The following is a 27315-nucleotide window of genomic DNA, read 5'->3' on the forward strand; positions in this document are numbered from 1 at the left end:
GCCCGTGACCCTCACCCTGCTGAGTGGACCACCACGACTGCCCCACAGACAACCAAACCTCACCCTCTACAGTGACAGCCTTGCCCCCACTGCCTCAAGACAACTGACCACCAGCGGAGCTGTGCAGGACACAGAGGCAGAGGAAGCCACTTGACCGGCTGATCCTTTAGGACTGGGTTTTGTTTTTTTAAAGAGGAGGTGAATATGGTGATATGTATATACTGTTGCTGCTCTGTGTATAAGTGGCTGGCCTGCTCACTAATGACTCGATCCTCTGTAACCCTTCCCCCTGTGACCTTGCCATAAAGGTCGACCTCCCTGCCCCCTTCCATTCATTCAAGCACATGGAGTTGGGCCAGCTGAAATCTAACGTGTATTAATGACTATCGTTCCTCACTCACTCTTTGGAGTCATTGATAGAGCGTATCAGAAATTAGGTTGAAAGATACCTTATGTACACTGTCATAACCACCAGCTACACTTAGTGGTAGTACACGCTATGTCAGCAGAGACAGCGGTGGTGGACTTCTTTCATGTGTATGATGCCCTCTACAAAGAAAAATCTCTTCCATGAATGGCCCGGCGAAGTCTAGGTAAATTTGATGCCAGGGTCTGGAAGGCATTTTTGGTTGTATTGATTGGCATATTTTGCATTCTCTCACTGTTGTTTCAATGTTTTTGTCTATTGATGGCCATCAAATTTCCATCCGGGCCAGCACTTTCATTCATTCCATTCTTGGATGGTTATGGTGCAGCTCTGATATTATGGTGTTTTGCCATTTGGCTGGGATAATTGTATGGGTACCCCAAAGTAAACATCCTTCTTCAACTGATAGTTCATGGCGGTATGTGAAATAAGATTTCAGGCCTTTTGGCGGGGAGTTGCGGAGGTCGTTAGATAGTCACCTTTTACCTTTATACTTTTGCTTCCTCCCGTCTCCCCCCCCCCACCCACCCAAGCTGGTGCATGGAGCATGTGTGGGGTTTATTTTGTTCCTCGTTGCCACTGTTGTGTATGCACTTACACAATTAGGACTTGGAGACGTGGTGCTTTTCTCATTCTTTAATACCATCAGACTAACGTTACTACTGTCATACAGATATCTATATATATATATGGAGGGGTGACATCATGACGTTGGTGTCATGATGAACAGCAGAGCAGGCTTCAACAGCAACACCAACAATGGACAAGAAATAGAAAATATAATTTCTATTTGAGGGCTAATTTTTAATGAAATACTGTCATCAGTTTGATCCATTTTATAAGTGACGAGCACAGCTGAAGTGATAGAGGCAGGCGAGATGGGATATTGGAGGCTCTGCTGCCAGGACCTTACTGTGCGGCCCCGACCTGATGGTGACATTACTCTCCGTGTAAGTTTTGCGATATTTAGTGGGATCCTTGGTGTCCTTGCTCATGTATTTTGGAGTACAGGGGCAGTAGAGAGTATCCGCCACTCATTCTCTCAACTTGCAGTCTGGGTTCGACACCATTTCTGATTCACTAATACCTGTGCGCCAAATGAAAAGTTAGGGAGCAGACAGTATTACAACTTAAATTCTAAAACCTGATGGGAAAGGAATATTCTCTCAAATCTACAAGGAGAAGTTGATCCCTTTTTTAACAGAGGTGCTGGAGTGGCATTCTGGCAGCACTGCACCCTTGGGTGTGGATGCAAGGGGAGTAGAGTGATCCACTATAGTGGACATAGTGCTTTCCCTTCCCACCACTCACTCCCTTGTCATATCTATCTCTGTAACCAAAGGAGTTCTCCCTCTGTGGTCTCCTTCACATTGGAGAGAATGGATGCAGACTGGGAGATCGTGTCGTTGAGCACCTCAGCTCTGTCTGCCGCAATAGTGGGATCTCCCAGTGGTGACCCATTTCAATTCCCCACCCAATTTCTTTGATGACATTTCTGTCAATGGTCTCTTGCACTGCCAGATCTTTACCTCTTCCAGTCGCTGTGAGATGTGCTGATTTCCTCGAGCATTTGTGTTTTTTTTTAACTACAATTACAGCATCTGCAGACTTTTGTGTTTCACTTAGGTAAGTAAAATTCACCACCAACATAAAATTACCGCAATATTTTTAAGACAGAAAATGGGACAATAAATATAAAAGTATAGATTGATGGATAAATATTCACAGTTGCAATTAGTACAAGAAATGAAAAGGGATTTTTTTTATCATGCAAACATTCCCTTTGGTGGCCATAGACTAAGATATGGGGAGGTTTAAAAGTCAGATAAAAACTCTTCTTGAATCTAGAAGAGCTGGAATTAAGACTTCTGTACATTCTGCCTGAAGGTATCAGCAGGAAAAGATTGTGACCAGGGTGATGGGGGTCCTCCTTGGCTGCAATCTTGAGACAATGTCTTGCATGGATGCCTTCAATGGACAAGAGGTCAGAGCTTTTGATTGACGTAGCTAGGTTTACCACTTTCTGCAGTCTGCAGCCTTTAATGTTCCTGAGGATTCAAGCTACCTTGAGGCATCCAGTCAGTGTACTTTCCACAGTACACCTGTATATGTTTTACTGAGTATTCGGCAACGTGCCACATCTCTTCAGACTTCTTGTGCCTCTTTCACGGTTACTTCAATGTGCTGGCTCCAAGAGAAATCGTCCCAGGATCTTGAAGAAAATAAGCCACTCCTTTTTAATGGCTCTATTTTCTTTAAATAAATATTTTGCTTAAAAGTCTGAATGCTTTTACAGCCATTTGGTAGCTACCAAAATTTAGTTGTGTCTACCACCAGCAGGACAGTTGATTTACTTCGTGACTGCAACATTAATATTCCACAGATTTGCAAATTTCCCATCTTGATGACACTGATCACAACCCATTATATTAAATTGAGTGAAATTTTTCGACAGAAGACTGCTCTCAAACCAAGCTTTTATTATTCCTAATTTTATGTGTAGTGTTCCTAATTTTATGCAGTATTAATTTTCTGAGAATCCAGGATTATTTTTGCTGTGGGGAATAATCAAAATCGATCGAGGAATTATATTACCCTATTAAAACACAATAATTTTATTTTTTCTTTGCAAATTAGGTCATCGACAATATCATCGCTGTTAACATGCTATCTGTTGTCAAGGTATGTGGTCTGCTATCAACAATTTTAGATATTAATAACCAACATATGTGGTACAATGAAAAATAAAGGAGGGAGTCAAAGCAAAAATGCAGGCTCATTATACAATCAAGTAAATCAGAGTACAAAAGTTGGAACCTCATGGTACAGCTGTAAAGGAGTATATGTATAGTGTGTAGTTCTGATTACTCAGCTATGGCAAGGATATCAATAATCTGCAAGGGGTGCAAAGGAGATTCACTAGTATGTTGCCAGGACTGGAGGGACTGAGTTATGGGGAGAGGTTGGATAGCTGTGTCTTTATTGCATAGTGTCAAAAGCTGAGGGGCATGGATAAAAATGAATAGTCTTTTTTTTCCACAGGGTAGATAATTCTAGAACTAGTAGACACTGGTTTAAGGTGAGGGTGGGTGGAGGTGGGCGGGGGGTGAGATATTTAAGAAGTAGCTGAGGGCCTGTTCAACCAAAGTGCGGTCTGTGGCTGGAAGAAGCTGAAGGAGCAGGTATAATTTTGACATTCCAAAGGCATTTAGACAGGAAGGGGTTAGAAGTTTATGGATCAAATGGGTCAGCCCTGAATGCCAACTTGATCAATGTAGACAAGTTGGGCTGAAGGGCCTGTTCCATGCTATATGACATAGAGTCTGAGAACAGTTAAAGAAGTATTGGAGTGATAACATCGTACAATATGGAAACGGGTCCTTTGGTAGCTACCAAAACCTATCTATTCGATTCCCATTTCTTTGCCCTTGGTTTGTGGCCTCCTACATTACAGTATTTGCAATGACTCATTTAAACATTTCTTATATTTGTTTAAGAGTGTAAGGCATTACATTCCAGATTTCAACTACTCTCTGTATATTTAAAAAAAAACCCTCCTCAAATCCCCTCTCAATTTCCTACCCCTTTAAAACTGGGCACTGGTTATAGGCGACTCCACTCAGGGGAAATGTTTCCATCTGTCCGCACTCTCCATAATTTTGGACACCTCAATCAGTTTCCCCTCATCCTTCTCCCCTTCAAAGGGTGGCACAGTCAGTGTAGCAGTTGACACACTGCTGATGCAACACCAGCAATCGGGACCGGAGTTTGAATCCCATCCTGTCTGTATTCTCTCCCCATGTCTGTGAGGGTTTCCCCCAGGGTCTCTGGTTTCTTCCCACCCTTCAAAACCTACTGAGGGTGTAGGTCAATTGGGTGTAATTGGGCAGCATGGGCTTGAGAGGCAAAGGACAATTTAAACAAATCCAGCCTAACCAATGTTTCCTCAAAGTTGATTTTCTCTGCTCCAGGTAATATCCCAGTAAACCTCTTCTGTAGCCTCTCAGGGAGAAATACATTCGTCCTATATTAAAGTGAATGAAAGTACTTCAGCTTGATCTAACAAGTAGTTTATACAGTTATACTGTAATTTCCATACTCTTATATCCTATGCACTGGTGCTGCTCCTTCAGGGATTCTTGAAATCTGCTTTTATCCCATCTGAGGATCTGGACCATGAGAATGGGAATGATGGGGGAGGGTGGGGGGTATGTCACGTGATGCAGTAGAGTCAGGATAAGGGAGCCTGACCTTCCCAGGAAATTAGTTTAAAAAGTACTCTTTAAACAAGGTATAATTAACCAACTGGGGGAAAAAAAACCAATATTAGAACTGCATAAGAACATTTTAAATATATCACCGAAAGAAACAAACCTCTCACTGAAGCATCTGAGTCCATCGACTGGAGCAAGAAAATCATGATCAAAGGCCTCGTGCCCAAATGAAGCTGGAGTGCGAGCTGCTGCCAGAGCAGGGAGATGATGTCGAAGAAGAAGTTGTACCATGCTTGCACTGATTCAGACAGGCCCTAGAGGGTTGTACAATAATACATTTATTGTATGGGATGCTCTGAAAGCATATTTAAGAGGACAAATTATGTCATACTTCTAAGATTAGGAAGGATTATATAAGAGAGAGTAGCTAGTGTTTTTGCTCGTGGCAGCAGATACAGGCCTCTACAGCAGGAAAATGGAGAGGACAGTGAAGAGGATGAAGATGAAAAGGAACAAGAAAAAGTTAAAGCTTCTACTAAAGGTTAAAATAAAAACTTAAGAAACAAGAATAAGTTGAATATTCTAATGCAGACTTATTGAGAGAACTGAAAGGAGAATTAACGAATACAAATAAACAACTGTGAATAAGATGCAAGTTACTTCGGACAATATAGATGAAAGAGTTAAAAAATGTGGAAGATTTACACAAAAGAGAGGGAAGAGTGGAAAATGGAAACACTTGCATGGACTATGGAAAGGATAAAACTTTGAGAAAAGGTGGATACATTAGAAAATTTTAAGAAAATAAATAGTATTAAGATTGTTGGTTTCAAGGAGGATACTGAAGGTTAAGATCCAATTCAATTTTTTCAAGAATAGATACCTGAAGTTTTAGGAGTGGAAAAGTTTGAACAACCTATTGAAATTGAAAGAACACACAGAGCTCTCAGACCACAATCATCACCAGATCAAAAGCCACACTCTATCCTGATAAAATGTTTGAGATATCAAGACAGAGAAAATATTGTCTGCATAGGCAGAAGGAGCAAAAGCAAGAAGTGGTCCACTCGATTATCAAGGATATAGAGTCTTGTTCTATTCAGACATAAATATAGCATTATTGGAATGAAGGAGAGAATTTAACCCAGTTAAAAATTCTCTTTGGCAAAAAGGATATAGTTTTATACTGCATCATCCAGCCACTTTTAAGCTTTTCCTGCCGGATGGTGGAAGAAAATTAATTTTGGATAGTGACTGGGCAGAGGAGTTCATGGAGTCATTGCCAAATGTTCAATAGGTGCAGAGAATAAATTAATACATTGTTGCTTCTTTTAGTTAATTAAAATATTATTTGTATATGAAAGAATGATTTACAAATAGATGGTGAATATCCAGGGGGTTGGGGGTAAGAGGTAATTGAGTACTACTGAGTCATGCGTGTTTTTGTGTCTTTTGCCACCATCCATATAATGGAGGGGGTAGTGTTGTGCATTATTTAAACAATGCTAATAGGGGAGGGGGTGTTATAGTTTGTTTACTTTTGACTGTTATGTGTGTTATACTATTTGTATTTTAATTATAATTTATTTGTCTTTTTCTTACTGGGGAAGGTATGCACTAACACGAAAAATAATTACTGGAGGACGCATGAGAGGTGAAGAGGAAGCATAAAAATATAATGATCAATTTTTATAGGGATGAATAATGCAATGAAATTTATAAGTTTATAAATTTATTGGCACACATTAAAAAAATGGGGGATGACTTAGCCTTTTTGCAAGAAACTCACTCAATTGAAAAAGGAAATAAAAAATTACAAAGAGATTGGGTGGTATATGTTATAGCTTCTTCACATAATTTGATGGCGAGGGGAGTGGCAATTTTGATGAGGAAGAATCTTCCAGTTAAAATACAGAATGTAGTAACAGATCCAGTAGGGAGATAGACAGATTTATTTAGAACTATGGTCTCTTATGAATTTATATGCACCAAATGTTGATGATGAGAAATTTATTCAAGAAACATTTCTCAATTTAGCAGATGTTCATGAAAATATTTTAGTAGTTGGAGACTTTAACTTTTGTTTGGACCCAGCATTAGGTAGGTCAACTAAAGTAGTGATAGGGGTAAAAGCCACTTTGATATTAATGAGAGAACTGAATTTAGTAGATGCATGGACAAGAGAGAGGGTCTATTCTTTTTACTCAAACAGACATGATTTCCATTCTAATGTCAGCACACTTACAAGGTAGGATTATTTAAGATGAATATAAAGTGATAATTTTATCAAATCATTTACCTTTATTAATGATGGTTACAGTTGCCTGATAAAGAAAAATTGGTTTATAGATGGAGCCTCACTCTTTGTTGTTCTAAATATAAGATTTTTGTCATTTTATTAGAAGGCAAATTCATATATTTTGTGAGACTAATTTTAATTCAGTTAATAATACATTTATTGTATGGGATACTCTGAAAGCGTATTTAAGAGGACAAATTATGTTATACTTCTAAGATTAGGAAGGATTATATAAGAGAGAGGTGGAACAATTGGAAAAAGTGATACCCTACCTGAAAAAAACCTTCAAAGGAGAAGATCTGAGGATAAACATATATAACTTATTAATAAAAAACTTCAGTATAATACATTGAAAACATATAGATCAGAAAAAGCAATAATAAGAACTAAACAGAAGTATTATGAGTTAGGCAAAAGAGCTCATAAGATGCTTCTTGGCAGTTAAAAGCAGAACAGGTCTCAAGAATGATTACTGCAATAAAAAAAGACGTGAATGCAATTAGTTATAAACCTCAAAAAATTAATGAGACTTTTAAACAATTTTATTTTAAGATATATCAATCTGAATCACAAAGTTATGATAATAAATTAGAAGATTTTTTTTGTCACAAGTAAGACTTCCAAGGTTAAATTTTGAAGAACAGGTAGAATTGAACACTCCCTTCACTCAAACTGAGATGAGGAAAGCAGTGAAGTAAAAAATCTCTGGGAGAAGATGGTTTCCCACGTGAATTTAACAAAGAATTTAAATATTTATTGATTCCTCTTTTTATGAAGGGATTAGATCAGGCATCAGAAATGCACACAGTCCCAGAATCTTTTTCAAAAGCAATAATTACAGTGATATCAAAAAAAGATAGGGATCCATTAAAACTGTCATCCTATAGGGCTATTTCATTGTTAAATTCAGATTATAAGATTATTGCAAAAAAAATAGCAAATACCACAAAAATTTTACCAAAATTAATAAATATGGCTCAAACAGGCATTGTTAAAAAGAGACAATCTGCTGACAAGTAACTAGGCACAAAAAAGAGGGGATTTGAGTGTTGCAGTGGGTCTAGATGCAGAAAACGTTTGATAGACTTGAATGGGACTTCTTTTTTAAAGTGCTGGAAAAATTTGGATTAGGACAGATTTTTTCGAATTGGATTAGAGCATTACATAATGAGCCTAAAGCCAAAGTTATAACAAATGGGCAAGTTTCTTCACCATTCTAATTAACTAGGTCCAGTAGACAAGGATGTCCATCATCTCCAGATTTATTTATTTTAGCGGAAGCAATTCGCTGTGACCCTGATATTAAGGGATTTAGGTTAAATTAAGAGGGATATAAAATTAATTTATTTTCTGATGATGTTTTGATATATCTGACAGAACCAGCAACTTCTTTACAAAAGCTTCACTTAAAATTTGAAGAATATGGGAAAGTTTCGGGCTATAAAATAAATTGGGTCAAAATGGAAATTATGCCTCTTACAGGAGGAGATTATACTCAATCTCAAAGAGATGCTCAATTTAAATGGGTGATGAATGGGATAAAATACTTATGGATATGCATAGATAACAATTTAAACAATTTATATAAGATGAATTATTCACTTTTACTTAAAAATGATGAAGATTTGAATAGGTAGGTGGCATTGCCAATAACATTAGTGGGTAGAGTTAATTGTGTTAAGATAAATATTTTCCCACCAATACAATATAATTTTCAAACATTGCCAATATCGATACCTCAGAAGTTCTTTCAGGAATTAAATAAATATGTAAGAAAATGTCCTTTGAAGGGTAAGATGTGAAAGGTCTCCATAGAAAAATTAATATGGAAATATGAATTAGGAGGATTACAACTTCCAAATTTAAAAAAAAAATATTATCAAGTGGCATAAATGAGATTTCTTGTTTCCTTTTTTTGAGGGAGGAGAGAAACCTGTCTGAGTGAAAATAGAATTGGAGAAAACAGGAGAGAAAATAGCAGAGGATTTTATATACAAATAGGAAGTGAAATTAATATCTGGTGAGAAAGAAGCCCCTTTGTTAAAACATATGATTAATATTTGAATGGGATAAATAGTTAAATGAGAACAAGAGGAGGCATATCACCTAAAATGCCTTTAATTAAAAATAGACATTCTTTTTTACAATGGGTATTCAATTTTGAATAGAGATATTGAAGTTTGTTATGAAGGAGGACATTTGATGTCATTTGATCAATTAAAAAATAAGTATGTAATACTTAACAACACACCTTTTTGCTATTTCCAATTAAGAGCATATTTAAGGGATAATTTAGGCCCAACAATGTTATTACTGAAGGGTAGTTATGTAGAAACTGATTAAAAGCAAAATATAAAGAAATGTACTTCTGCCATGTATCTTCTACTTCAGTGGGAACTCCTAAACAGGGGGTTCATAAATCCAGATGGGAATCAGATTTAAGTATTAGAATTGATGAACAAAACTGATCTGATCTTTGTAAGGATAGAATTATAAATACAATAAATGTAAGGTATGGGTTGGTTCTATATAATTTTTTATATCAATTGTATCTCACATCACAGAAATTGAATAGGTTTAAGTCAGATTCATCAGAACAATGTTTTAGATGTGGCAAAGAGGTAGGTTCTTTTTTACATTCAACTTGGTCATGTTCCAAGATAAGAACATTTTTGGACAAATTTAGGATTTTTTTTTAGAACAGGTTACAAGAATTAAGTTTCCACAAAATCCAGAACTATTTTTATTGGGGAATATCACAGGGACAAGGCCATCATTGAAATGATCTAAATACCAAATGGAAGAGAATGTATAGCAGTTACTTGGAAATCTGATTCACATTTAGGTATGGCATGATGGAATGTTGAGATGCATTCCCCTTGAGAAGATTACTTATAATTTAAGAAATAAATATGATATATTTCTGATAAGTTGGTGCCCATATTTACAAATTTCAGGTATTAATTTGTTTACAATTTTTGAATCTTCTCCAAAGAATTAAAGAGAATATATATTGGCAATACGAATGGTGAATGGCACTTTCCTTTCTGTTTTCCTTTCTTTTTCTCTTTTCCATTCTTGTCTTTTCTTCCCTTTTTTTCCTTTTGGGGTTTCTAGGGTGGGTGGGGGTTGGGGGGAGTGGGGAATTGAACCATCATGTACAATAGATTTATAATTTTTCTATTTGTACTTTTCCAATTTTGTAACTGACTCCGTGTATCCACAAACATTTTAAATAAAATATTTTAAATAAAATAAAATATCAGCCTCTGATATTGGTTCAATCACTAGAGACCACAGCCAGCAATATGGTGCATCAGTCAGAGGAATACGCTGGTGTATGTACAGCAACCCATCATGACAAAAACAGAAATTCTTCACTACAAAATGCCCAAACAATTTCCTATTTCTAATCTCCTAGCTGTCACACATAGTTTGGTTTGCCCAACACACAGACAGAGGTTATTCAGTTGGGTGAGACTATGCCACCTCTGAGAACAGACCAAACAGTCTCATTTTACCAGTAACTTATTCTCTCATTCTTACCCATTAAACACCGTCCTGATCCTCCCACCAGCTACCTACTCAGGGAGTAAGTCACAGCAGATCTTTGTGATGCAGAAGGAAGTCTGAGCCCTCCCAGGGAAAACAGTCCATGGGAGAACATACAAATTTAATATAGATGGCACAAGAAGTCAGAATTAAACCCAGCTCACTGGAGCTGCAAGGGAGCAGAATTACCTGCGGCAACTCTGTGCTGTCCATTTTAACGACATTATATCACCAAGGCAAAGTTTTCCAACTGTAGAAAGTTGTACTTTTTAAATTGGAACCATGAAGTGTAACAATATAGTAATATTTTGCTGTAACTTGCAGATGACTCAGATTGTTCTTCCGAAGATGAAAGAACGGTAAAATCAGGAATTTTAATTGTATTCTAATTTATCAATAACATAACTACTTTAAATAAAGTCTTAAGTGATAATTAACAGGAATGTTTTCTTGCTTAAATTTTACCAAATATTGTGAGAATTCAAGGGCTCCTGAGCTAAAGTTGAGGACATTTGGGCCTATTCTTCCCAGATGCATGTCATTGAGTTATTTCTGGATCTATATTCCATGAACTAGAAGTACTTCAAAACTCTCCCCATTCTTCCAGTTCCATTCACACATTATGTGATTATTTATCTGGCTTTGGCCCAGTTAAAAATGCTTCCATTTTTAAAATTTACTCCATTGCTTTTAAGTCATTTCTTGGCCCCAATCTTCCTGATGCCTGTAACCTTACTCATCTCTGGTGTGTAGTTTGTTGTTCATTTTGGGTTTAAATGTTCACAGAAGACCCACATGGTATAAACAAAGTAACAAGATTAATGACGACAATGTATTCATAACAATCTAATCCTTCCCAACCTCACACCTTAATTTTCTTACAAGCAAAAGGCCTATCTAAGACCCTTTTGAATGTCCCTATTGTACCAGCCTTCACCAGCACCCCTGGCAATGCATTCCAGGCACTCACCACTCTCTTTAAAAAAAAATAATCTCTGATATCTCCCCTAAACTTTCCTCCACTCACATTAACCTGATATCCTCTGGTATTTGCTGTTGTTGCATCAGTAAAATCGTGCTGGATTTCCACCTTATTTGTGCTCTTTATAATCTGCTATGCAGTCTCTACATCAGAGAGACTGGACGCAGACTGGGAGATCAGTTTATTGAACATCTTGGCCCTGTCCGTCGCAATAGCATGGATCTCCCAGTGGGCACCCAGTTCAATTCCCTATCCTATTCCCATTGCCAACATGTCTGTCCATGGTCTCGTGCACTGCCAGACTGAGACCACCCGCAAATTGGAGGAACAACACCTCATATTCTGACTGGGCACCCTCCAACTGGATGGCATTAATATTGACTTCTCTGGCTATTGTTTAAACCCCCTGTCTTGGGTAAACTTATACCTCTCATTTTGTTCATTTTAGATTGGTCACAGTGTTTGAGCTACCGAAAGAAAATAGACACACACACCGAGAGCAGTTCAGTTTATACAAATGTTTATTACAAATTCAAAAGCTGATTTCACACTACAATATGCAAGCCCTTCCCAACTATAATTATCAACGCTTGGACTGGTCCCAACTGCCGAAGCGAGGCAACGACTGCACACTTGTAGTAGGTTGTCAGGGCGCCGGTAGCAGCTTCTCCACCTCCCCTGACCGGGACGTTGGCTGGACTCCAGAAGTTCTTCTTCTTGCTGAGAAATGTTGCCACCTCTCGGAGAGTCTCAAACTTCAGCAGCGGGACCATGACTTATATTACCCAAAAACTGCTTACCCAAGCACCTATTCCCAGCACAGCAAGAAAGATAAGCAAGCAAGCTCTCATGCTAGGCTTCTAACGAATAACATAATTTTCAGCTTATCACTTTGAATACAATGGTTTATTTTGCATCAAGGCTAGGCCTCTGACAGTCTGTGACCAAAGCAAGAAGGAAGATTAAATGTTCTTGGTACACAGATGTCCTTTCGTCAGATAACAGCATCTCTGGCCCTTTGGTAGAATTTAGCTTGTGTCTGCTGATTCTAAAACACAAGCAGGTTCTCAGCCTTGCAGAACCCAAAGCTGCAAGTTTTTAAAAAAGCAGGTTAGAATCTTCCATTACATTCCACCCCTTGGTCACAGGCTGTCAGACACGAGACTTAACAAGCATAAGAGTACAAAAAGAGCTTAAAAGAGAAATTAAAACTACAATAATCACAAAAACAAGCAATAATGCGAGCAACCAACGGAGAATATGGTGGCCCAACCCCCCAAATGTACCAGCTAACCATGAAAAAGGATTCCAACCAAGGCTCACATTATCCGTGTTGGCCACAATTCCCAGACACTGGAGCTCACGAACAGATTTTGAAACATGTTGAACAATAACATATTTATATAAGCTGCACTTGAGGCGGGTGACCGAGGACTTCCTTGATGTAATGCATCGGACCATGTCTCCCATGGGCAACTCCCTCGGAACGTCCTCGTTATTACAAATCCAATTATTGGCACCAAAGCAGCTGTTAAGCCAGATCACCAGGAGCGTAAAACGGAGAACTTTGAACAAAGAAGCCTGACACATGTCACTCACGATACCGTAAGCATTCAGTGTTTAAATAGACTAAATCATCCTGTCCCTCAATAGCTACCCACCGAATGTTACCCTGGGCAGATGTCACTATTTCTCCTTTTACAGGAGGGCCACTACCTGGTGGTGCAACCCATACCTTTTGTCCGGCATTCTCTAGTTCAGGAGTGGGGGGCAATAACTGTTTTTCCTCTGGAATAGGCTGTAGTTCAGAAGCGTGAAGAAGTCGGTGGAAGGTGTACCTCCTTTAATTGCTTTCTCTTGCGCTGAGATTCTACTTCTCTTTGAACTGATTCTGCTTCACGCTGAACGGAGTGGCGTAAGGCTGTGACCAGCAACCAAAAACCATCAGTTAGCATCCCCTTTTTATCAGGAAATTTTCTTTCTCGAAGGAGAGTGGCAACCCGCTCTCCCAGAGGTGCACTTGATGAATCTAACTTCTCATCCCAACAAATGGGTGGTCCCAACAAAGACAGGGTATTGGCCAACATGCCAAACACGTCGTCTTTGGAAGTCCATCCTGGAATCAAGAACTGCTCAGGGCTCACCTCTTTCTTTCGGCGAAACATCTTGAGACCAACCCTGCTTGCTGCGCCAATTGTCTTGGGTAAACTTATACCTCTCATTTTTTTTGTTTTAGATTGGTCACAGTGTTTGAGCTACCGAAAGAAAATAGACACACACACCGAGAGCAGTTCAGTTTATACAAATGTTTATTACAAATTCAAAAGCTGATTTCACACTACAATATGCAAACCCTTCCCAACTATACTTATCAACGCTTGGACTGGTCCCAACTGCCGAAGCGAGGCAATGACTGCACACTTGTAGTAGGTTGTCAGGGCGCCGGTAGCAGCTTCTCCACCTCCCCTGACCGGGACGTTGGCTGGACTCCAGAAGTTCTTCTTCTTGCTGAGAGATGTTGCCACCTCTCGGAGAGTCTCAAACTTCAGCAGCGGGACCATGACTTATATTACCCAAAAACTACTTACCCAAGCACCTATTCCCAGCACAGCAAGAAAGATAAGTAAGCAAGCTAGCATGCTAGGCTTCTAACGAATAACATAATTTTCAGCTTATCACTTTAAATACAATGGTTTATTTTGCATCAAGGCTAGGCCTCTGACAGTCTGTGACCAAAACAAGAAGGAAAATTAAATGTTCTTGGTATCAGATAACAGCATCTCTGGCCCCTTGGTAGAATTTAGCTTATGTCTGCTGATTCTAAAACACAAGCAGGTTCTCAGCCTTGCAGAACCCAGAGCTGCAAGTTTAAAAAAACAGGTTAGAATCTTCCATTACACCCCCCCCCCCCAATTTCATCCCTGTCACTTTCCCCCAACTCTGTCTCTCCCTGTCTCCTTTTGCATTGACTTGATAAATTCTCATCTCTCCCCTTATCATATCCAGTTAACATCTTCCCCAGCCAGCATTGACTGAATTCTGAGATCTTCTGAGATTTCCTGCTCCTGGTTTATTCTGCTTATTCCTTGAAGAAGGGCTCAGGCCCGAAACATCAGCAATGTATCTTTGCTTTTTATGGAATGCTGTAAGACCACCTGAGTTCCTTCAGCATTTCAGTGAGTTTTTAACTACAGTCACAGTGTCTTCAGATTTTTGTGTTTCACCTTTCATCCTTAGTTATTCCAAAGAGAAGCCAATGGCTTCCTGTCATTCTAGGAGTCGCTTGGTCATCCGTGGTGAACAGGATTCCAACACAGTCACTCCATGTCATCAGTCATCGTCAAAGCAGAGCAATCGCCATAGCCACAGTAAATGTCCTGGCATCTTATTTTCCCTGGTCATAGTAGTCTCTGCTGCCATAACCACTCCACTTTTCCTCCCAATAACTGCCGCCTCTCTTGCCTCCATATGTTGTCAGTTTGAATTCCTTCCCATGTGGTTCCATCATGTGGTTTCTCTGTGAATTTTTAAATACACTCATATACAGTATGTGCTGATGGTGGTGTGTGATCAGATGAAGGATGGGACCCTGGAAAATAGGAGGTAGGTTATGGAGAGATATTTTAAAAAAAGACAATAGATATTGGCCTGCTGGGGAATGGTTACAATTTTGCTTCCAAAGGGAGGCTGCATGAAGGATTTTAATAGTGCAAAGAGATTGATTAACACTGGAGTGAAGAGAAGCAATGTCCTTGCAGCTCATAACTAGATATTCTATATCTAATCTAATCTTTTATATCTTTGAAAAGATGATGAAAAAGTACATCACCATTTTATAAATAGAAATGTTATTATTTCAGACAAAAGGGTTTGATCCTGAACATCTCATCTGGAGTGGCTTTTTGCCCATGTCCTCTCCTAGCTTTGTACTCATCTACTAAGGTATGTTTATCACCTTAACAATTCTATCTCCATATATTCAATTTTTTTCAGGTATGTGGTGTGTTTTGTATTAGACCTGTGGTGACAATTCACTAGAAAAATGCTGGTAATGTAATAAATGCTGAGCTTTTTGTGAAACTGCTTCTGCTCCACCCTAGTGACTTCATCACAGATGCAGTACGTAAACTGGTGTTTGATTACACTTTCCGTCAAGTTAAGGCACTGGAGCAGGAGCAGCTCCAAACAACTTCATGGTCTAAACCCTGATTCATAACTTTTGGTTTCAAAACAAATTCTCCAATTTGCTTTCTGTTATTTCACTTACTTTTCACAAGGAATTAGAATAAATTGAGAGCTAGTGCTAAGCACATTACCTGCCATCCCAGCCACATGGTTTCCTGAAAGAGATGGAAAAAATTCCAATGTCAATTTGGCGACATTACTCTGTAGGGCTGTTTGAATCTGCTGAGTGATTAAAAATAACCCAGGAAATTCGTTGGAATAGCACAGACCAATGTTAACTTAGTCAATCTCTGTATCAACTAGTTCAGGCCCCAATGGAAGATTTACTGATACTGACTCCTGGATTTCAAAAACTGGGATCAGTGCCTAATTAGCAGCAGTTTTGATATGATACATAAAATGACACCAAGCTTAAATAAAACCCTGATAATTAAGTACACTCAGGAATTTAATAATGCTTAATTAACAGAATTTTTGGATTATTGAATTGTGGTGGTACACCACCGGCCCTACTGCAGGGGGAAACCTCCGTACCTGCAGAAGAGCATGGGGACAAGGCAACACCTGGCCGGCTGTCAATAAGCTGACCTAAATAGACCAAGCCCCACCTGATCGACTGTCAGTCACTCTCCGGGATATAAACCAGATCTGGCCCTTCGAAGAAAGTCTCAGAGCCTGCAACAGCACTCCTCACAGCCAGCTCTGTTGAAGTTTATGTCGAATAAAGCCTGTAGATCAGACTTTATGTTTTGTGTGTTTGGTTCCGTTCGACAGCACACCACAATTTTTAAAATTTAAAAGCTGCTATGGAAAAGCTCCTGAGTGCCAGGAGCTTAGAAATTGACCCACACCATCTGGAAGCACAAACACGCTTTGAGATCTGGAAGCACATGGTCGAAGCAATCATTGAGGCACTCGCCGATGACATACTGGACTCTGACTGAAAAAGGATCATTCTACTCTGATCGAAGCTGGGTGCCTGAGACTTCCAGGCGCTCAAAGACTGCATCGGGTACTCGGAAGTGATGAACACCCTTGACCCATGTATAAACCTCCCACGATCGTGGACTTCACAAGCTACCTACTAAGTATCTGGGCTCAGCTTCCTGGGGAGAGGGCCGATTCCTACCTGGGAGCGCTGCGTAAGTTGGCCGAAACTTGTCTGGCTGAACCTGGGGTAAATGAAAGGGAGGTTGAGAAACTGATCAGGGAGGCCTATGTTTGAGGGCTACACATGAAAGGCAGAAGCTGCTCGAGGACAATATCTACTCCCTGGCCAAAACAGTGGAGGTAGTACAAACCCTGGAGGCAGCAGCCCTGCACACCAAAGCCTTCAACTCCAGGCTTCCCCAGGCCACTGCATGGTCAGCACAGATGGCTGCTGTGGCCCTAGACCAGACTGGGGACGAGAACATCACTGCTGCGGGCATTCAGCGGCCCTATAAGTACTGTGGGTCCTGGTGTGGGTCTGACTGTCGATCGTGCCAAAACTGCCCGGCCAGAAACCAGTATTGTTCGAGATGTGGCAAGAAAGGCCACTTCGCCAAAGTGTGCCTCTCAAAGTCCGCTGGCAGCTCAGTGGTTCTCTACGACCTGCCTCCCCGATCCCCACCAGGTACAATTGCCGGGTGACGCCATTGCTCCCATAGCCACTTCCCGCCTCCCCGACCCCGGCGGCCCAACTTCCGGCCTTGCCAGCACCCGGACCAGCCCTCACCCTCGCCACCTCCCAAAGACAATAACGATGTCACTTCTGGTCTACGGAATGATGTCATTTCCACTGCCCATGATGACGTTGCCCTCACTGATGGCTGACAGTGTGATGTCACTTCCCCTGGCACCTCTAGCACAGCCAGGGAAGAAGGCCAGCCATGCCTCGCACTACCACGCAGCACCACCATCTTGGGCAAGCGCCACCACCATCCGGGCCCGCCCAGGCTTCCAACAAAGATGATGCTGACAGCAATGACAATGTGGTCAACACGGGCGCTGACTAGGCTGCCCTACAGACACACCCCACGCCTCCGGACACTGCCAACTGCCGCACACCGCAACCCACACTTACGGAGAGCACCACAGGTCAACATTCACCTCTTCTGATGCCTGCAGAGGATGCCGACAGCCACGTCTCACCCCCACCATTGGAGAACGACGACTTAGGCTCTGAGATTGTCCTAGCAGCCACCATCCGGACCAGGGTCATCCTCCATGACCTCGGGTGCTCCATGATGAACATCAAAATCAATGGGCAGGTAACAAAGTGCCTAATCGACAGTGGCAGCACTGAGAGCTTCATTCACCCGAGCGTGGCCCACTCCCTAAAGCTCAAAATTCACCCCACCACCTTTTCTATCGCCTTTGCTGCCAAGGACCTGACTATCAATACCCTCAGGCGCTGCTCGGCTGATTCGACTGTGGGGGGAGGGGGGGAGAGACATACGTCGGGTTCAGGCTCCTGGTCATGCCCAAACTCTGCACCCCAGTCCTCCTGGACTTAGACTTCTCATGCCACCTACAGAGCATCACCCTCACCTTCGGGGGGCCCCTACCCCCCACTCATGCTCCACAGTGCAACATCCAACCAGCCCTGGCCAACCTGCGGTCTCTCCACTCTGTGCATCACCCCTCCTGCTCTCTTCTCACACCTCACACCAGACGGCAAGCCAATAGCCACCAGAAGTAGGCACTATTGCGCCGTGGACAGAGATTTCATCAGGGCAGAGGTGCAGAGGCTTCTGGCGGAAGGTGTCATAGAGCCCAGCAACAGCCCACGGAGAGCCCAATTCCTGGTGGTCAAAGGGGGCAGCAAGTGGAGGATGGTCATGGATTACAGCCAGACCATCAACTGATAAACCCATCTGGACACCTACCCCTTACCGAGGATAGCTGGCATGGTCAACGAGATAGCCCGCTACCAGTCTTCTCCATGATTGGCCTGAAGTTGACCTATCACCAACTCCCCATCCATCCATCGGACAAGCCTTATACTGCATTTGAGGCAGACAGGCATCTGTACCAGTTCTGCCGAGTTCCATTTGGGGTCACGAATGGGGTCTCTGTCTTCCAGCGGGAGATGGATCATATGGTAGATGGGCACAAGCTCAAGGTGACTTTCTTGTACCTGGATAATGTCACCATCTGCGGCCATGACCAGCAGGACCACGATGCCAACCTGGAAAAATATCTCCAGATGGCCGAGGAGCTGAACCTCACTTACAACAAAGAGAAGTGCGTGTTCAGCACCACCTGCCTCACCATCCTGGGATACATCGTGGCACATGGTGTCATCGGCCCAGATCCAGAATGGATGCACCCATTAATGCCCCTTCCCCCATGCTCAAAGCCCTCTGCAGTTGCCTTGGCTTATTTTCCTACTACTCACAGTGGGTTCCCCACTTCTCAGACAAAGTCTGCCCACTGGCCCAGGCCACAACTTTTCCTCTCTCACCCGAGACGCAAGCAGCTTTCACGTGCAACAGGCAGGATATCACAGATGCCACAATGCATTCCGTGGATGAGGACCCCCCCTTTCAGGTGGAGAGCGATGCCTCTGATGTAGCCCTCGCCACTACCCTCAACCAAGGGGGGCTCCTTGTCGCCTTCTTCTCCAGGACCCTCCACAGTTCCAAGCTAGGGCACTCTGCCATTGAAAAGGAGGCCCAGGCGATCATTGAAGCAATCCGCCACTGGCACCACTACCCACAGGGGTAAGATCATATAACCATTTACGGAGCGGAAACAGGCCATGTTGGCCTTTTGAGTCCGCACCGGTTCACTGATTTTGTGCGCGATAAGATCTTGCACTGGAGAGTTGAGCCAGCAACGTACAGCTACGACATCCAGTGCCATCTGGGGAAGTTTAACGACTCCCCCGACGCCCTCTCCTGGACCTGCGCGTCGCTCCATGATGACCAGCTGCAAGCACTTGCACAAGTCCCTCTGCCACCTGGGCATCATCCACTTATACCATTTCATCAAGTCCCGGAACCTCCGTTACACCATCAGGGACGTCAGGACCATGACCGAGGTGTACCAGGTCTGACTCGTTTCTTCCGCCTGCCCCAGGCTCATGTCGTAAAGGCCACTCAGCCCTTCGAGCGCCTCAGCATGGACTTCAAAGGGCCCCTGCCTTCCACAAATCAGAACATCTATTTTCTCACGGTCATAGATGATTATTCCCGCTTCACCTTTGCCATCCTTTGCCCAGACACTTCCACGGCTACCATCATCAGGGCACTAATCTTCACCATGTTCAGCTACCCCGCATTTATCCACAGTGAGCGGGAGTCTAGCTTCATGAGTGAAGAACTGCGCCAGTACCTGACAGCAAGGGGCATCACTACTAGTCGTACAACTAGTTACAACTTGAGAGGTAACGGACAAGTGGAACGCGAGAACAGGGTGATCTGGAAGGCAGTTCTCCTGGCCCTCAAGTCAAAGGGGTGGTGCATAGAATATTGGCAGGATGCCTTCCCCGAGGTGCTCCATGCCATTAGGTCACTCCTGTGCACATCTACCAATGAGACCCTTCACGAACGCCTGTTTTAGTTCCCCAGGAAATCAACAACAGGATCATCTCTCCCAAAATGGCTTGCTTCCCTGGGACCAGTGCTCCTGCATAGACACGTGTGGGCACACAAGTCCAAACCCTTGGTCGAGCAGGTGTTCCTCCTACACGCGAACCACAACTACACCTATGTTAGGTTCAGCAGCGGCTGGGAGGACACTGTCTCAACCTGGGACCTGGCGCCAGCAGTAGCCCCCACCATACCGCAGCATCCTCCAGCCTAGGACCATGCCGGCCTGACACATCCCCCCTGACCCCGGACAGCTATGGGACACTCAAGACCTCCTTGGGCACCGAGGACTCACTACAACTATGGGGGTTGAACCTGTCCCCTCACCCATCCAATGAGTCACACACACCTCAACCCCAGCTCCCACGACCACCCCTCTGCACTGCACCATGCCAGCCACTCCGGCCCCCACCCCCAGGCCCCACATACCTGCACCGACCAGTGACCAGGAGCCAGCCCTGCGATGGCCACAGAGAATACACCGGCTGCCGGACTGTCTAACCCTGTAAATAATGTGTACATGTTCTTAGGGCTCTGGGTATTCTGTGGACTGCAACCTCTCCCCATTCCCCCCCCCCCCGGGACAATTTTAAAGAAGGGGGTGAATGTGGTGGTACACAACTGGCGTACTGCAGGGGGCAACCTCTGTACCTGCAGAAGAGCATGGGGACAAGGTAACACCTGGCCGGATGTCAATCAGCTGACCTGAATGGACCAAGTCCCACCCGGTCAGCTGTTAATCACCCTCCAGGCTATAAGCCAGATCCAGCCCTTTGAAGACAGTCTCAGAGCTTGCAACAGCACAATCTCACAGCCAGCTCTGTGCAAGTTTATGTTGAATAAAGCCTGTCGAACAGACTTTGTTTTGTGTGTTTGCTTCTGTTCGATAGCGCATCACATGAATGTTATTACAACACATTTTAATTCATTTTCTTTTGGATGTTACACTGCAGTATAATAAATTTCCCATTTGATCTAATTATTTAACAACACTAAAACATATTTTTGTGGGCTACAAGACCATCCTCATTCAAGGCCGATGCACCTGGCATCATAACCAGGTGCTATAGTGTCTTGCAGCAGTACTGGAAAATCAGTGGATGAGTGTTAACACTCTACCTCCCCTTTCATCCCACTGGTTGTTAACAGCATTTGTTTGGTAGATGCAGGCCAAGATGGAATCGCAACATCAAGATCAGATTCTGGGCTGCTAGGCGGGTCACGCAATTGGAAGACGGTGGCAGATGCTCTGCTTCCCAAATGAAATCACGGGAACCAACCCCAGACCAGACCTCGTGCTGTGGTCGGCCTCACTCCATCTCGTTTACACCATTGAACTTATAGTGCCCTGGGAGGATGCAGTGGAGGAGGGCTATGAGCACAAGAAATGGAGGTTGGCTGAGCTTGCATTTGATGTGCAGCAGCATGGCTGGAAGGCAAGGGTCAAACTGGTTGAAGTAGGCTGCAGAGGATTTATAGCCACGTCGACATCATGACTACTCCGGGAGTTGAGAGTGACACCGTCAAGCAGTCAAAGATCTCTCCGGAGCCGTTGAAAAGGGTAGTCAGTGGCTCTGGATGAGGAGAAAGGATTTCACCTGGGCACCCAAATGAGTGACTGGCATCTAGGGGGGTGAGCCCAGGATGCCAGGATTCACTGCTGAACCCCCGAAGGTGTCATGAGTCTATCAGCGAAACACTGAGGACTTGATAACCCAGAAGATGCCATCCTGAAGAGTCTAGGCAGCAAGTCTCAGGAATGCAATAAGTGATACTAACATCTAGTTCTACATAACATACCTAGAGGGAGTACATGAAATATGGCTCTATTGAGTTGGGTGGGAACTGGGGACTCAATGATGGAAATAAAGCATTGGAAGTTCAGCCCCAGTGAGTAGGAAGAAGTTTAGGAACTGGGGAACTGGAGCCCCGGTGATTGACAAGGAGCACAGGAACTAGGGCTGCAATGAAGTAGAATGAAACTTGGGGCTGGAAATGATGAATTGGTAGGGAGCACAGCAAATGTAACATGGTGAACCAGATCTGAATTGTAGCTCTATTTGCAGTTCACATATCAAAGCTGGCCAGGAGGTTCTCACTTGGAATCTCTATAAAATACCAGAATCATGACTGAAAATCAGATGTAGAACTTACTTATCATAGCCTTGCTATCATGATGTATGTAGATATAATCCACAAAAGCCCATCCATTGTCTCAATTGCATTTAATAATGGGAAAAGTCTCTGTTAATGCAAACTGGCTCCAGAAAAAAAATGACATCAAGCAATTTTATGAGGATTATAGTCTTAAACAAATTATTTTCTCATTTTACTGATTATTTTCAGCTCAGTGTCTAGTGGTTTGAAGGTACTATGAATAAGGTGAAAACACCTTGCATGCACGCTTTAGAAAACCATCTTATTCTTTGCAGTGATGCACTGTGATTTCAAAACACTACTATATTTATCAGGTTTGTGTTTCCTTTTATCCCTGCCTGAATCATTGAATCACTCCAGTAATTTGTTTTCTTTTTGGCTTCTGGTGGCAAATAATCTTTTGTTTTTCTTAATTTTTTCTGGGAATTCTGGGAATTCTACAGCTCTGTTCATATTGCATATAGTTTGATTTAAAAATAAAAAATTATTATACAATAAAACCTGTGGTATCCGGCACCTATGGGGTATTGATAGATGCCAGATAAGCGAATTTTCCAGTTGTTTTAAGATTGCATGTTGTGTGATTGACAAACTAACAGTGAGGTGCACCAATTTTAAACTTCTGGTTTTTTTTTTTAACTTATTTATTATCCGCAATTTTTTTTGCTGTTGTGGCTGCCAGTTGCTTGAATTCTGGATAACACGGGTTTTATTGTCATAAGGTGAGATTTTTTTGTTTAAAGTATTTTAGACAATGTAAGCATGTATAAAGTTTTTAAAAATTATTTGCCAGGTCTTTGTTGAGAGGTTTTCCAGATGTTGTCAAGCAGAATATGGATCAGAGGATATTATCATACAGGTAAGGATAGATAATCCCTTTGGGAATGTTTTGAAGAAATGGAAAAAAACATCAAATTTGTTCTGAATTTTCATTTAATGATTTCTTAGTTTTTGCAGGATGATATTTCAGATAAATTTCATGGTGAACTTTCTTTTGAAGCAGATTGTTTGAATGAATGATAAAGATAAAGATAGTATGATAAAGATAGTATCATACTATGATAAATAGTATGATAAAGATAGTATGGGTCAGTGAAAATGCACTAATGTATCAACCATATACCCTAGACAGTTTTATGCAATTTCTCATAAGTAAGTAGAATTGAAAGGCCTGGAAATTCAATGAAGCAGTTGAACATTTAGGCATATAATGACTTATAATTTAATTAGAAAACCAAACATGGTGGGTAAGTGAATGCTATTATTGCACTAAAAGTCAACAGATTACTCCTGGCTGTTTCCTTGACATAGCATGCATGCTTACAAGAGCACCTGGATGTGCACAGTGGCATCCATTGTATTTGGATGTCACGCTCTCTGCCTTCAGTCACCTCTGTTAAGAAACAGAGCTTCACCATGAATGTGAGACTTCTTCAGTAGAACTCAAAGGGAATCTTCCTGACCAGGTCCAAGTCCATAGAGTCCAGCAGATGGAATAATTGTCATGTGGGGTCTCTTTATGTAATGCACTTACACCTTGTTGGGGTGTTCCTTAGGGCCCTGATCACTACAGCTCAGTCTCAACATGACTCTGACCTCACTTCCATTACCCACAAAGATTGAAACCCTAATTTCTCATCCCCTTCCCCATCAGGCAATCTCAAATCACCCTCCTTGATCCTTGATCCATCCTTCAATTTCTCCATCCTCACATTTTATCCTCCTTGCTGACACTTGATTTATCTTGTTTGGCCTTACCTTGTACTTTTCACCATTCCATTCCACGCTTCACTGCAACCAATGACATGCCACCTCTCAACCACCCAAATTTCCTTCACCTGCTCTGGTTTTGCAGAGTAAGAAAAGGAAAGATCCTGGTCCATTTTCCTGTGCAGGAACTGTTCCATTGCACACAATGACCATTCTCATTGTCAGTTTCACAGGAATGTTCAACCCAGAAAAATTTAAGAAAAACAAAAGACTATTTGGCACTAGAAGTCAAAAAGAAAACAAATTACTGGAGTGATTCAATGATTCAGGCAGCTTCTGTGGAGGGAACAGGAGAGTTGACATTTTGGATTGAGACTCTTCATCTGGAATGAGAGAGGGGAGGGGTGATAGCCAATACAAAAAAAATTGAGAGGGAAGGATGGTAAATGATAGGTTGATTCAAGTGAGGAGAGGTTGATTGGCCTATGAGGAAGGAAGGTTGGAGATGGTTACAGAGGCTGGGAAGTAATAAGTGGAGGGTTGCAAATTGTGGAATGTGATAATGAATGAAGAGGGGGGTCTTCATAATGGAATGATGGTGGCAGATGGGAACAATGGGAGGAGGAGATTGGTGACCTAGTAGAAGGAGTGGGTGATTAATGGAAAAGATAAGCTGGGGGAGGAGAAAGAAACTGAGTAACAGGGAGATTGCGGGTTGCAGGAGTGGGGGGGGGGGGGGGGGTGGGTGGTGTTGGGAAAAGGATGTGTATGAGACAACCTGGATGGATCAGAAGAAAAGAGAGGAACAGGGGGAGTGGCTTTCCTGAAATTGGAGAATTCGATGTTCATTGTTGGGTTGTAGACTACCAACACTGAATATGAGGAACTGTTTGTGTTTAGCAACACACTGCCTGTGGAGGAATGGAAAAGGGAATTAAAATGGCTTAAACTGGAGCCACAGATGACCACCATGGAGAGAGCTCAAGTGTTCGGCAAAATAGTCACCTAGTCTACACCTGGTTTTGCCAATGTAGAGGTGGCTACCTCAGAAGGACGAGGTTGAGGGAGCTTCAAGAATATCTCTGTCTCATATGGAAGGGCTGTTTAGGCCTTTGGATGGAGGTGAGTGAGGAGGTTTAGGGACAGGTTTTGCATCTTCTCTGGTTGCAGGGCAATGTGTCTGCGGAGAGGGATGATGGTTTGGGTGGATGAGTCACGAAGAGACTGATCCCTATCTTTTCTTATTCTTTCATTCGGCATAGTAATATCTTTCTTCCAGAGGCAAATCATCCTTTTTTTATTGATAACTTTTCACCATAAGCCACATTTTATTGATTGAATTTAGTTTTTCATCATTGTTTTAAGCTCTGGCTTCCAGTCAAATTGTGTTAAAAGCAAAACATCTGATGAGTGGGTACATAATTACTCTAATTTCTCCATGAATTCGTACACATAGTGTTTTGAAGCCAAGAAATTGATTGAAGTATATTCATCTTAAAGAGGCCAGAATGTTGGATGAAAAATACCGCACTGAAAGTGTAAAGTAAACCTCCATCCCTGAAACATCTGAGCTAGATTGCCTTGCCTTGTTTGGATATGAAGGTATGCATGCATGCCTCCTAACCAATGCTTCCCAAACAGACTGCAGAAAACAGCTGGCTAAAGAATTTGTTGAAAATATTTACTTTTGCAGACAGGTTTCCAAAAGACATGCGCACCATCCTGTAATAAATTAAGCCCCTTTCACACTTGCAAGTGATCCCAGAAATCAAACGACAATCAGCCTTTAAAGTGCCAAGTGTGAAAGCAAAATCATGCTGGGGGTTGATGGCCTCGAACCCTCGTCCAATCCCCAGTATCTGCAGACGCCAGCGTTGCAATCAGGCAAGTGTGAAACAGGTAATGGCATTGGAGGATTGAAATGACCCAAGTTTTTGCATGAGTACAGGAAGATTAAAATGATGGTATAAACTTGCCATGGGAAAGTTGCAGTGGGGGAGAGATAGAGAGAGAGAGAGAGAGAGAGGAAATAAATAGCAATAAATAGCGATAAAGGACAATTTTTAAATAGTGTGGGGAAAAATAGTAGTGCTATAGTGCACAATTTCTAAAGACCATGGGGAAAAAAGCAATGGCAGACCTGACTTCCCAGAATGCTGTGTGGCAAAGAAACCCCTCTATGAATGTTCCATGTAGGCAGCTGGGCATACAGCCCTTTTTCTGCCGCATGAAATTCTGGGAGGGCAGGTCCGCCGTTGCTTTTTCCCATGGTATTTATAAATTGTATGTGATAGTGCTATCAACTTTCCCCATGCTGCTTAAATCGTACACTATAACGCTACAAACATTCCCACACTATATTAATTAAGTGCTATTGCGCTACCAACTTTATCACCCTGTTTAAAAATTGTCCACTATTGCTATTCTTTGCTCGCACTTTCCCACGGTCCCTTATAAAGGTTTATATAGGTCAGCACAACAACAACAGAAGCTGAAGGGCTCATACTGTGCAGTACATAAAGCTTAATTTAGTTATAATTATGCATGATTAATTTTGATCAAATATAACATCAAAATACATTGATCGGGATTTAGGCAGGTTCCTCATCGCTCAATGTGTCATGACATCACCAGTGGAAGGTACAACAGACCCAGGATGGCTCCTTGCAAGTGTGAAAGTGTTCAGTGTCCCAGTTAGGCATGGTCAAGTGTGGAAAGCCAAACCCTCATTCCTATCCCGGGACACTCAACAGCCAATTCAATGGAATGCAAGTGCGAAAGGGACTTTAGTTTCACAGGCAATCAAAAACAGAGTATGAGTGCAATTCATTTTAGTTACAGCCTACAGATTGTGCACCAGACATTGAATTCAGGCAAGACCTTTTTAGTATTTTGAAAATAATATGTTCTTTGAAATACTGAAAGATCTATTTAACATAAATTCCAGTTCCTAGTGTGGTCTTTTCTACTCAAAATGGGGACACCACTCTTAACTTTTAACTCAATTTCTTTCAGAAGCTTTATAGTGGTCATTGGTAATGTGGAGTCTCAACTCAAATTATCATCTCTTTGGCTCCACAGCTGCTGCCTGAGCCCCTGAGTTTGAGCAGCAGTTTGTTTTTTCTACATAATGATGTTTTCTTTTTGTGCCATGTACTTTGCTGGGAGGATGCAGAATTAATTTGAATTAGTTGACCTTGTATTATATTATC

At 42.1% G+C, this 27315-nt stretch overlaps 1 protein-coding gene across 1 annotated transcript in view; it reads left to right on the forward strand.

The window, feature by feature from the left end:
• The window catches only part of hsd17b3 (hydroxysteroid (17-beta) dehydrogenase 3), a 92695-nt gene that overhangs the window by 51355 nt on the left and 14025 nt on the right, over window positions 1-27315 (forward strand). The window contains exons 6-9 of the mRNA XM_069889106.1: window positions 3065-3109; window positions 10817-10851; window positions 15335-15416; window positions 23187-23252. Coding sequence (XP_069745207.1) covers window positions 3065-3109; window positions 10817-10851; window positions 15335-15416; window positions 23187-23252 — 228 coding nt within the window. The remainder of the gene's footprint in view (window positions 1-3064; window positions 3110-10816; window positions 10852-15334; window positions 15417-23186; window positions 23253-27315) is intronic.

This window comes from Narcine bancroftii, chromosome 1, assembly GCF_036971445.1.
Source record: "Narcine bancroftii isolate sNarBan1 chromosome 1, sNarBan1.hap1, whole genome shotgun sequence".
Lineage (NCBI taxonomy): Eukaryota > Metazoa > Chordata > Chondrichthyes > Torpediniformes > Narcinidae > Narcine > Narcine bancroftii.